This window comes from Gracilinanus agilis, chromosome 2 (genome assembly GCF_016433145.1).
Source record: "Gracilinanus agilis isolate LMUSP501 chromosome 2, AgileGrace, whole genome shotgun sequence".
NCBI lineage: Eukaryota > Metazoa > Chordata > Mammalia > Didelphimorphia > Didelphidae > Gracilinanus > Gracilinanus agilis.
This window is the reverse complement of record NC_058131.1, coordinates 271,955,006-271,968,115: the sequence shown is the minus strand read 5'-3', so window position 1 is coordinate 271,968,115 and position 13,110 is coordinate 271,955,006. Positions and strand designations below refer to the sequence as shown.

Below are 13,110 nucleotides of genomic sequence, written 5' to 3'. Positions count from 1 at the left end.
CTCTGAACCCATAATAATGATTATTTCTTCTTTCTTTCAACCCCTAGGTGGCAGCCTGGGGTCGGGATAGTTCCCCCAAGTCAGATCAGCAGATTCCATCTAATTGCTGCCTTTTAGCCTTCCCTTGTTAGCCCATTTGGCAAGAGTGGATTTATCTAATTCTCAAAGCCAGGACTCAGAGCCAGGGTCAGTTATTCTATGGCTCTTTCTCCCTCTCCAATATATTTATGAAGGTGAGATCAGGTGACAATAAATGTCACCTCTCTGGAGGTGACACCTCAGTGTGTACAGCCATAGGATGATGAACCTAAACTCACTGATCTCCTTTCTAGTTCTAAGTCTTGCAGTTCTATAATGGGCTTCTTGGGGGAGAGGAGATGGGCATAAAAGGGAAGAACCACAAGTCACACGCCATTGCCTTCTGATGGCAGGGAGGGAATAACTGTGGAATGTCTATGAGCCTCAGGGCTTCAGTCTGCTGGTGGAAATACCACCTGCTGCCTCTATAAGTTGCTGCCTAGTCCTCCTAGCATGGGAGGGAAGGGAGATAGCACAGAGAGGGAGGTGACTGTTCCAATTCAATTTATTCTAGGAATGACTTGTACTTTACCCAGCCAGCCAGCCAGTTTCTCAGAGGTCAATACCAAGGTTGTATCCAGTCTGCCCAGAAATCAGCTGGTCTGCTACTGCTGGCCAGTGTTGCCATGGAAGAGTCTGTCCCTTTCTGTCTGTTGCACTTCTGTTTCTTGGAAGCCAATTTGGGAAGCTCCCTGATGGGAGGCATAATTGGGCATAATGTGCACCTAATTTGAGTAGAACATGAGCAGCTGCTCCTCTCCTGCCTCTGTTCCATGGGTTGATGGCTCCAGGCCATATTGGTAAACAGTTAAAGTGTTAGTTGGGGGGAGAAGGGTGGTGAGATACCAAGTATGGACCCGGGTTTGGACCAGGAGGTACGCAAAAGCCCTCAAGAAATTCTATCTCTCAATGTTCTTTCAGGTGCTAGAGAAAGGAGGTGAAACCCTTCTCGAATATCTATCACCAGATTTATTTTTGCTCAACAAGGTTTTCACCTCTTTACTCCACTATTCAAAGGTCTTCACAGGCTTTTCATTGTCTACAAGAGAATCGGTGTGGTGGAGTAGGAAGAGCATTGGATCTGCTTTTCTTCTCTCAGTCCTGGCACCAATTTGCAGTGTGACCTTGAGCAAGTCGCTTTCCATTTCTGCCCTATAATTTCTTTATTTGTAAAATGAGAAGGTTGGATTATATGGTTTCTCATGACCCTTTCAGATCTGACTTTGGGTCATATTAAGGCCTTCTTGGAAACGGTTTGGTTTGTAAGGGATTGGGTAACAAAGCCAGTGATTAAGATGATATTTTTGTATGATCTATATATAGCATTCAATGATCTTTAGCCTTTCTTCTGTTACAGAAGGGCAAGAATTGGCTGATATTCTCCAATCAATGATGATGTAGTATGGGGAAAAGAACCCTAGAATTGGAGTTAGAAGTACATGTTTTATCACCTAAGAATTATGTGACCGAGAGAAGTCATTTCCTTTCCAAGTCTGAGTTTCCTTTACAATAGCATATATGTGGGTATGCTCAAGCATGTACGAGCATATGAGAGGATTTCTAGAATCTTTTAAGATCTCACATTTTATTCCAATGACTCTGAACAACCATTCAGTTTGAAGCTGAAAACAAAACAAACCAAACTATATCCAAGTTCTTCCATTTTTTAACTCATTGAAAAATTACCAGTGATTTTTCTTTTCTTTTGAACAGACCCCAATTTGCAGATTGGGCTCAGATTTACTCACCGTCAAAACCAAATTCATCAGGCAGTTTCAACATTGTTCTCACTATGCATGAAATGATTGCTTTGCTACACACTGAGAATTGTTAAGCTTAAAACACCGAGGCATGAACCAATGGAAAATCCTGGCACTAGAAGTAAGAATTGTAGCCCCTAGTAGTGAGAGTGAATCCCAGTTTATAAGGTCTCTGGGAAACCATAGCTTAGAAATTGCAAGACACATAGCCTGCTCCCTAGCATGAGAAAAACAAATGTTGTATGTTCTTCCAAGAAAGAGTTCTATGAGAAGAACATACAGTATTCTATACAAAGCTGGGTCATGCGTTGACATGTTGAACTGACATGTTAAATGACAGAAAACTGTTCAAAGCCACCTAAGAAATTTAAATCCATTGTTTCCATCCTGCTAATCATTGACTTCCATTGTGAGTGATATAATCCCTCTGCCTGGCCCAACCAATCTATAAATAGCTACTTGAAGTCAATAAACTTTGTCACTGGTCATTGAGAGGTGTCTGCATGTCTCTCTACCAGTTCAGCCCTAATGTGATCTCAGAACCATTTTTCTCATCCTGGTTCATTAACCTACAAGTAATTTGTCAGATCTTGACAAAGAATAATTCCTCATAGCAACTGTTCTCTGAAGCATGAGTGCTCTTCCCAACCACTGAGTTTTTTTTCCTTAGGGATGCAACTTGATGGTTTTTAGTGGGGTTCTCTCTGTTCTTCGTTGAGCACACATAGTGATCCACAACAATCTTCAAAGGACATAGCTATCCTCTGATCAGCTACCTGAAGGGAGAAGGCTAGCTGCCTGCAAGAAGGGTCAATATAGTCCACCTGGGTTGAATTTAGACCCCTCAAGATAATATTTGTTTTTCTTATACTGAAAGCACTTATGGTTTTGGAGTCTGGAAAGTGTGAGTTTAATTCTGCCCTAGACACCTAAGATTCTGAACAAGTCTGTTGGCTTTGCACAATTTGCAGATGAGCATCTGTAAAATGAGGATAATAATAGTATCTGTCTCACAGGGTGATTGGAAGAATCCAATGGGATATGTAAAGGTGCTTTGCAAATACTAAAGGGCTATATAAATATTAGTTATTATTAATATTATAAATAGCAATATTCACTCCAGTGGTGCAGATTGTGGCCCCTATCCTGTTTAAAAGGGCTTCAGGAATTGCTAGGACCAAAAAACTGGCCAATCTGCTTTAAACTTAGCCAGGCTTGTCCTTAGGTGACAGCCACACAGCCCTCTCATTAGGTCCCTATATGAAGCCTGTTCAGTTTGGTACATCCTCTCAGAGTTGAATTCCTATAGAACAGAAGAGTCACTTCTACCCCTTGATGCGATATTAGAATAGGACCTTCGTGGAGATCCCAGAACAAAAAGGACAGCAACAGTTAATATTCATCGCAATTTAATGTTGCCAGGGCTCTTGATTAATAATGGCCCTACAGAGCAACTAGAGTATTACCATCACCCCCATTCTATGGATGAGAAAATTGAGGCTTAGAGAAAGAGGAAGTGGTTTGCCTATAGCCCCACAACTATGAAGGGTCAGGCCCAAACTTGAAGATTCCACACTCCAAGTCCCATGTGTTTTCTACTTGACAAAATCAACAGTGAATTGAATGGACTATGTTGGAACTCTATGGACCAGGGAAGTGACCTCAAAAGGATGATCTGGGACATTCCTATTCTGCTCTAACCATGCTACCAAATCTAGGGTTTAACCAAACTTTTTGAAGCTTCTTAATACTTGTGGTCTGAGAAAGTCCCTCTAAGTAATCTCCTTATAGCTCCAAGCTCCAAGGCTTCCCATTTGCTCCAGTTTTGGAAGTTAGGTCTTGGAGGATGAGACAAATTTTCTTCTCTGTTTCCTGTATGATCAAAGACTCATAGAAACTTAAAGCTTAAAAAGACTTTGGAGTTCCTTCAAGAGAACCTCAGAGACAAATCTATTGCCTTTTTTTAAGATGAAGAAACTAAGAATAAAAACGGGAAGTAACTTGGCCAAAATCATACAATCTGACAAGTCAAGTCAGACCTAGAACCTAATTCTTCCACATCCCAGTCCTGTCAGTGCCCTTTATTGTTTTATAGATATCATTTTGGCCCTCTCAACTTACATCTCTCCAAACTTTATCTAGTTCCTCTGCCCTTGCATGGCCAGGTTTCCCTACCCCTTGAGTTCACATTATTTGCCCCTTTCTGGACATTTCTCTACCATGGTTTGTCTGTTCTAAATCATGGCATGTTGGTGGTTGGTGTCATGAAAACCTTTGAGGGATTGGATGGCACATTCATTGATACCCATGGAAACAAAGGCATTACAAGTTGAAAAGAAATTGAATCCAGCTAGTTTCAGCTCACAGTAAAAGCATAAAATGGTGAATTAAGTCTTTGATGCCCTCTCACTGCAATTTTAGTGCTCTTCTCTCTCTCCAAGAACCTTTACCCTGCCTGCTCAAGGCCCTCAGCCATTGTCTGCCCTCTCTAGTAAGATTTTCTGCTCCAGTTGCTTCCTCCCATGCCTCCCATTCACGCATCCAAACTTACCTATTGTGGGTTTCCTCTTGTAGGTAGAAACAATCTTTCTACTAATTCATGCCAATGGCTGCTAATAGCTCATAGCAACTTGTGATGTAAGTAGTACAATCATTATTATCACTTTTATAGATGAGGAAACTGAGGCTCAAAAGGTATGGAGATGAAGGGACTTGTCCAAGGTCATACAGCTGTGGACCTATGATTCCAAGTATAGTAGTTTTTCCATTGCACTAAGTTATAGGAATTGCCCTCAGTGTGTGAAATTTGACATAGGTCTTTGCATTTTAACAAAGGATTGGATATGCCTCAACTCAAAGGAGTAAGTCCTTAATAATGAAGTTTCAGACACTGGGAGAATGGGAGGAGAACAATTTGGGAACTTGGGGGTCTTCTCAATGCTCTGTACCTTACATCATGCATGTGATCACCTATTTTGCCCAATTTAGGGTCAGTCTTGCCCCTCTCTCCCCATGACATCAGGGAAATCCTTCTGGGATTGGGGGGTCCCCTCACCCATGGAAGCAATGATGCTATGGACTGGCAGCCGGGAGGGTCCGTCATAGAGGCCTCGCCCTGAGAAACCCTGCCTCTTCTGTTTTTCTTCCTGTTTGAAGATGAAGGCCGAGTTCTCCTCCTTGGTGATGTTGATATAGAAGCAGGTGTCAGAGGCAGCCATGATGTGCCGTGGGCCTGGGTTCAGTAAGATGCTTTTATTCTCCTCCCGCTTCAGCCCAATCAGGCACACACCATATCTAGGGCAGACACAATAGTAGGCATTCAAGGCCAATCTTATAAAGAGGGCACTTACTTTCCCATCTCCACCCTCCTCCCCACTGCAGGGCTCAAAATGCTACTTGAAAACTCAGTCTCTGGCATTCATTCTCCTAAGCGAGGGACAGACAAAAGGCCCCAGGGAGCTTTTCTTTCTTTTTGAGATTCTCATTTAAAGGAAAACAGTTCTTTTCTTTATGCTTTATGCCCTTGGAGTCCTTCATGATTTTTCTAGTCAAGGCTGAAAGAACTGGATTTTCCAGATAATAATAGAAATAACAACAAAGCAATGATAATGATAAGAGCAGAAGCTTACATCTATATAGTGCTTTAAGGCCTATAAATGTCAATGTTGGGATTCAACCGGGGGCATCTGGACTATAAGGTAAAGGCTCTTTCCTTTCCATCTTTCTGATGGCAGAAGATCTCCAGGATTTGAGGTGGATGGAAAAATGTAACATATAGTAGATCAAACAGGGGATAGTGGTCAGAAGGTTAAAGTTGTGGATTTGGCTCTGCCATTAAATTCTCATTTGACCTTGGCAAAGCTATTTCTTTTCTAAAGGTTTCAGTTTCCTCCTCTGAAGATGAGGTTGGACAAGAAGAACCCCTACAGTGCCTTCTATTTAGGACATTCTAAAATTCTAGGATCCAAAATACTATGGCAAGAATTTTGTCAGGAGACTTGGGTTCCACAAGTCACTTAACCTTCTGGGCCTCAGTTTTCTTACCTATAAAACAAAGTGGTTGGACTAGATAACCTCTAAAATTTCTTTCACTATGATTCCATGGCCTGGACTTTGCTCTCACATTTTTCTCCCCCTCCAATTGTTTCAGAGCATGGAAAGTGAAGGGATGTGTAAGAAAAAAAAGCAAGAAGGAGGGAAAGAAGGAGAAGGTATTTGGTCTAAGAAAAAGGATAGATATCCTTCCTACTACTAACACAAACACACACACACTCACACACACAACCATGAAACTCCTTTGAAGCACTGCCCCCTGCCTTAGCCCCATGGAGCTGGTGGCTACTTCCATTTATTCCCTTACTTACCCCCCAACCCCCAGGGGACCCTGCCTCTCCTCTCACTTTTTGTGGGCGTGGAAGGCTGCATAGGTGAAGCTCTTGCCCTCATACTCCATGAAGAACTTGCTGTCTCCCATTCGGATGTGATAAACTTCATTCCCTGAGCATCGGCCGTACATCCGCTGCCATTGCTCTGGTGAATCCTGACCTTCCCTAGGGACAAAGCCAGAGACCAGGCCTGCCCATTAAAGCTGTTCCACCGTGCTTGGGATGGGAGGGGGCAGGTGCATGGGAGAGGGACACAGGCAAGGGCCACAGTACATGGGAGTCAGGAATAGGGGTACATTCCATTTGGGCATGAACCCACATCTCTGGGACAGATCTTATTCCATGCATGACATGATTTGAGGTGTACTGGTCAAGCCTTCCTATTCCCAGATAACTCTCTACTCTTATTGCTTCAGTTACACCATTGGAGGGAGGATCATTTTCTTGTCAAGTCAGACTGAAGAGGCCTCATCTCATCAGTGAGTCTTCATGTGCTGCCCCACAAGCCCCCCAACTCCTCAGTCATTTGAGTTGATCAGAGACAAACATGTGCTCTTGGTTTTGTTTTGTTTTGTTTTTTGATGGAGGTCACACTCCTTGGGAATAGCTCTGCAAACACCCTCCTAGGGGAAAACTTCCTGATGAAGGTTGAGCTGGAGGCAAACCTGGATACTCACTGTCCCCTGGATGTGTGGACCAGCAGGGTGATGAGCGTGGAGGTGGCTGGGCAGATGCAATTTAAGGCCAGCATGGCATATTTACATTCTTCTTCACACACCACGTGGTCTGTGTCAGAGAGGGGAAATGGTCAGCAGAAAAGGCCTTGCCCCACCTGCTGAGAGTGGCATCTCATCTAGACACTGAATCTCAGAGTCCTTACAGGTCATCTTGTCCCCTGTCCCACCTACTGCAGGAAACCCTTCTCTGACACATGGCTATTGGGGCTATATCTACAGCAACTTTCAACATCTAGAGATCTTGGGTCTCTATCTATATCTATAGGATCTTAGACAGATGGCTATCTAACCAACACACATACCTCCAGGGAAAGGGAGATACCCACATTCCAAGAGGCAACCCAAACTATTCTTCTACTATACCTTCCTCCTAATTGCCCTTTGCTTCTTGCCGCTGCACCCGCCAAACCCTCAAACTCCGACTTCTTTCCTCTTATAGAGAATCAATGAGTGGACCAAAATCTTCCCTTGGAATAGTGCTGGCTGGGCCTAGCCATTTTTAACTGGGATATTTCCTATAAAGGAGAGCTCTCTCCTTGTTTTGCAGACAAGGAAATTGAGGAATCGAGAGGTTCCATGACTTGCAGAGAATCATGCAACTATTAATTGTCTGAGGTGAAATTCGAATCTTGGTCTTCCTCACTCCCTACTCAGGAGCTTTTTTCTTCTGAGAGATGAGGGCAGGTGTGCACTTAATGGAAAAACAGATTTTGGCTTTTAATCTTTAGGGCCAAAGCTTCCAGAAACTCTAAAGTGCCCTCAGAAGACTTGTGGGAACATGTCTAGTTTTCACAATAGTAAGTTCATATTGGCAAGCCACTTAAGCTCTGTGCTTCAACCTTCCTGGTCTGCAAAATGAGGGGGTTGGATTACACATTCTCTAAGGCCCTTTCCAGTTTTAACATTCTATGAAATTCTATGATTTTATTAGACAAATTAGCATATAGTGGGTGAAGGAGGGGAGAGGAGGGGAGAAACAGATTCTCAGGAACTACCTGCACCATGGGGAAGATGAGCAATTTTAACACTTTCTCAACAAAGCATTTTGAGTTGGAATTACTAAATAAAACGCCTTGGTACTGGGTACAACTACTTCTATTCTCTGAGCTTCAGTTTTCCTGGCCACAAAATAAGGGAGTTGGAGCTAGATGCTCTTTAAAGTCCTTGTTAGCCTTAACATTCTATATCTAACATCCCTCCCAGCCTTGACATTTTATGTCCTGTGATTCTAAGATACTTTAATGGTATGGTTCTAGGAATATAAGATAACGGCTACTAGCCAGTTCTGTTATCTCTTTGCCACCTGACTTGAGTCCTCTTAGCAATATGCAGTTGACTAAAGTTGACTAAATACATAGATTTGTATACCTATAATTGCACATTTCCCTTTAGGATATAGAAATCTCAGAACAATTGCTGTGTGCCTAGTAAAAATCTCAAAATAGTAATACATCCCCTCAAGGACTTCACATAGCACCTGCCCTTTCTAATGCCCTTATCATGTATTAAACATGTTATTGTTATTTGTGTATGTCTTCTGCCCTTACTGGACTATTAGCTCCTTTAGGGAGGGAAACTATGTCCAATATGAACTTCATATATTTCCCGGTACCAGGCTTAAGTCCCTAAACAAAGTGGACATTTAAAATAAGAAAGTTGAATTAAATGATAGTGAGCCTGGTTCATTTTTATTCAGCACAACCAGTAACCCTTCCTAACATAACTTCCTAACATAACTGGGTTGTATGATTGGACATGGGTTCTATTTACAGCTCTACGATCAATTCATTCTGTGACTCATTTTACTTCACTATTGCTCAGTTCCTTTCTGAGACTTATATGAACTGATGAAGAATGAAGCAAGCAGAACCAGGAAAGTAATATGTCCATCAATCAATCCAATCAATCATATATTTATTAAGAACCTACTACATTGGTTATCAACATAAATAAAAACAACAACAACAAAACCTCAACTCAAATGGTGTGTAATTAGAGTGATCGTTTGACCTTGGAGAAATATTGAAAAAATGCACCTCCTCTTTCTTGATGCTCTGGAGGACCAGGGGTATGGAATATTTTATATATTGCCTGACACAATTGATGTGTTGGTTTGTTTTTATGCATTACTTCTTTTTTCTTTGTTGAGAGATATGGTTTTCCAGGTAGAGAATGGAGACAGGTATTCAGAGTTGGAAGCAATATAAAAACAAAATTCATCAATAAATATTTTTAAAAGAAGAAATATTCATCTGAATTCCATGATAACCTCTCTTTTGTTTTTAATCTTTACTGATATCTTGTTTTTAGATAACTTTCACTTCTAGATTTGTTCCTCATCTGCATGCTTAGAGTTATCCCTCGTAATAAAAATAGAAAAAGAAAGAAAAAAAACCAGTTTGGCAAAACCAAACAATACTTCTATCAAGTTCATAGCTTCCCATCTCTGCAAAGAAATGAAGGAGTATTTTTCTCCTTTCTTCTTTGGGAGCAGGATTGATCATTATTACAGTGTTGAGTTGTTTCTATTTACATGATTGAAGTCATTGTGCTTATTGTTTCCCTGTTTCTGCTTACTTTAATTTGCCTCACTCAATATAAGTTTTTCCATACTTCTCTGAAGTCTTTATATTCCTCATTTCTTACAGTATGGTAATATTCCATCACATTCATGTAACACTATTTGTTTAGACACCCCACAATTGATGGACATTTACTTTAGGAAAAATCTCTTTTCAAAAGACAAGTAAGATTCTGACTTTCTCCTTTCTTTATCCAGGACCTCACTGTAGCTTTCGCTAGTCAGTAAGGAGTCCCTAAAGTGCTACACACTAGAGGACCAAAATATTGACACAGAATATCTATCTTCTCACACCTGGAAGTTGCAGGGCATGGAGCCCCCAAGACCAGCACTGTAGAGAGACCTCAATATAAGAGAACATTTCTAAAGCACTTCCAAGTGTACAAAGTGCTTCATTCAACAATCCCTAAGTTGAGAGGTAGTATAAGTACTCTTTCTCCAATTTTATTGATGAGGTATCCAAGGATCAGAGAAGATAAATGACTTTCTCAGGATAACACATATTATAAGTACTGGAGCTGGGATTTGAACATTGTTGACCTTTAGTCCAGAACTCCTTTCTCACTACATCATACAGAAAATCAGAGTCCATTATAGTCCTTCCTACCTTTCTAGTCTTCTTACATCTTACTCCCCAACATGTACTCTTTGATCCAGTGACATGGCCTCTTAGGTCTTTCACAAACAAGACAATCCATTTCTTGCTTTGGCTGTCCCCAATGCCTGAAATGCTCTCCCCCATTTCCAATTATTCATTTTGCCAGCTTCTATTAAGAAGCTTTTTAAAAAAAATTTAAATTTTTTTTTAATTTTTAAACCCTTACCTCTGTCTTGGAATGAATACATAGTTTTGACTCCAAGGCAGAAGAGTGGTAAGGGTAGGCAATGGGGGTCAAGTGACTTGCCCAGGGTCACACAGCTGGGAAGTGTCTGAGGTCAGATTTGAACCTACAACCTCCCATCTCTAGGCTTGGCTCTCAATCCACTGAGCTACCCAGCTGCCCCGCTTTAAGAAGCTTTTAAGAAAATTACAACTTTTATGATAGGAATTCTTAACCTCCCTTGCTTCTAGAGCCTTTCCTTTGTCAATTATTTTGTATTTATCATGTATTGAGCTTGTTTGTGTATGTCAGCTCACATGTTGTCTGCCCCATTAGATTGTAAACTCCTTGAAAGCAGAAACTATTTTTTGTCTCTTTTTGTATCTGCAGTGCTTAGCACAGTATATGGCATATAGTAGGCATTTTATAAGCGTTTACTGATTGGAGTAGATGTCATCTTGCCCAACCTGTATTTGAACCTAACATCCCCAACAATATCAGCCTTTACTAAAAGGGCTCCAAAATTAATCATAGTTCTCCAGAGTCTGACCAAGGTTAGAGTACAACAGAATTATCACCGTTTTTGGGGAGATGAAAAGTTGGAGAGAGAGAATGCAGGACTTGTAGTCAAGAAACCCAAGATTCTATTTCTGCCTCTGATTAGCCACAAGACTTGGGACAAGTCCTTTAATTTAACTTAACTTAGGTCTCTATTTCCTTAGCTATAAAATGGTATAATAGTTTTAGTGCCTACATTTCTGAAGTGTTGTGAGACACAAAGGAGATGATGTATGTAAAGTACTTAGTGAACTCTAAAGCACTATATGCAAATCAGTAATTGTGTTGTTATTCTTGATGCTGGTCCTCTATCAATATAGCCCAAGATGACATTTCTCCAGTAGAGTCATCCTCCAAAGCATTTTAAAAAGATCGCATATATGAAAATCTTTTTAAGCCCTAAAGAACTCTATGAATGCTATCGTCATCTTCACCATCATCACCATCATGGCATAGGCGACCTGGGTAACTGAAGGATATATCAACAGAGGGCAAGCTTTGTTATGTTCTTCCAAACTGGAAAGCCTTTGCATGCAGGCCCAGGGATAGACTTGTGTGATTTTCTTCTGTGTTTCAAATGCCACTTTTTGCAGAGGTTATTTCCCCAGCTGTCTCTCCAGGTACTAGTGACTTCCTCTCTAAGGTTATCTTATTTCTATACTGTATGAATTTTATATGTGTCTATCTGTACTTATGTTGTCTAGATTAGGTTGTAATCTCCTTGCAGGGGAGGGGTCCATGTGTTTGCCTTGTTTTGTTGTCCTCAGCAATTAATATGGTGCTTGATGCATGGCAGGCACTTAATACTTGTTAGTAAACTAGCTTGGGCTATGCGCAAAGGGACCCATCTCCAGGTTGGCTTAAGAATGATGGATTTGTCATAGTCACAGTCATAGCCATTCCTTAAGAATTTCTACTCAAATTGTAAAGGGACAGCAATCTGTGATAGTGATGGAAGGGCTGCTAATTCTGTCTCTGCCAAAATATTGAGAATCTTAGTTCTTTTGACTGTTAGGTCAGACTATTGATTCCTACTGACCATATATTCCACTGAACTACCCAGGAATTTGTTTCCCCACATGAACTTTCCCCAATCTATCCTTACTCACTTGATTGCTTAAACCACCAATTCAAGATTTGCACAGTGAATTCTGTCTTTCGAAAATCCTCCTTCTGTGATCTTTTGTGAATCTTACAACAACCCTTTCAGGTGGAAAGAGCCAAAGTGTTGTAGTCCTAGCTTTACAGAGAAAGAAACTGAGGCCCAGAGAGTAGAAGTGACTTACCCAAAGTCACATGACAAGTTCATAGCAAAGCTTGGGCTAGAGCTTTGGTCTTCTGAGTCCCAACCTGATTTTTCCCCTTTCCATGGCACTGGTCTGCCTAATGGCTGGTCTGGCTAATGACACCTCTTTCTTAATATGAATGCCCCATGACAGTCGTGGTGACACACATGATTTATCTTGTGTAAAGCTTGTTTGCACGTAATTGTCCATGTTCTTATTTAACAGAGTGCCTAGCACAGGTGCTTAATTTCATTTATTGATGACTGTCACATTCAGCCCTTCAACTAGAAACCAAACTTACCAGCAAATTTGACATGAAACTTATTCTCTGGTTTCAAGATCTGAACATACAGGGGACAGTTGGGAGCAAAATCCTTCACTGCCCAGGCTCTCAGGATGGTCTGGTGGTCCTAGGGGAGAGAATGCTGTTTAGCTTTCCAACCATCCATGTTCTTTCCTAGAGAACACACCCAGCCCAGCCCAGTCCAGCCTTGCATCCAAGAGGTGTTGTTGATGCTGGCCATCATGGAATTAGAGTGCTCACCGCTGCTGTTCGGTCCACCTCATTCCTACTGCTGAGGATGAAGCAGGCTTCCCCATTGTCCATTCTGGAAAAAAATAAGTGATCCATTATCCCTCACTCCATGGCACCTCCAGTCAGCAGGTACTCTCTGAGCAACTACCTTGTACCTAGCTCTGTGATAGGCCAGTGGGAGAACAAAGAGAAGACATAGTCCCTGCCTGCCTTTAAGGAGCTGGCAGTCTGGTTGGGGAAATGAGTTCACATATGTGGAACAGTAATAAAATGAGACAATGCAGAATATAACATGTAGTACAGACTGCATGTACATTACAAGCTCACAGGTAGGTGGAAGCTCCTAGTGGCTTAGAGTAGAATCACAGA

The 13,110-nt window shown here is 41.4% G+C and overlaps 1 protein-coding gene across 4 annotated transcripts in view; it reads right to left on the bottom strand.

Moving 5' to 3' along the window:
* Positions 1 to 13,110, bottom strand: part of KCNT1 (potassium sodium-activated channel subfamily T member 1) — a 205,286-nt gene that overhangs the window by 42,561 nt on the left and 149,615 nt on the right. For all 4 annotated transcript variants that reach the window (XM_044661255.1, XM_044661256.1, XM_044661253.1 and 1 more), the window contains 5 exons: positions 12,751 to 12,814; positions 12,508 to 12,616; positions 6,901 to 7,009; positions 6,239 to 6,388; positions 4,894 to 5,132 (listed from right to left, as the gene is read on the bottom strand). In XM_044661255.1, the coding sequence (XP_044517190.1) occupies positions 4,894 to 5,132; positions 6,239 to 6,388; positions 6,901 to 7,009; positions 12,508 to 12,616; positions 12,751 to 12,814 (671 nt within the window). The remainder of the gene's footprint in view (positions 1 to 4,893; positions 5,133 to 6,238; positions 6,389 to 6,900; positions 7,010 to 12,507; positions 12,617 to 12,750; positions 12,815 to 13,110) is intronic.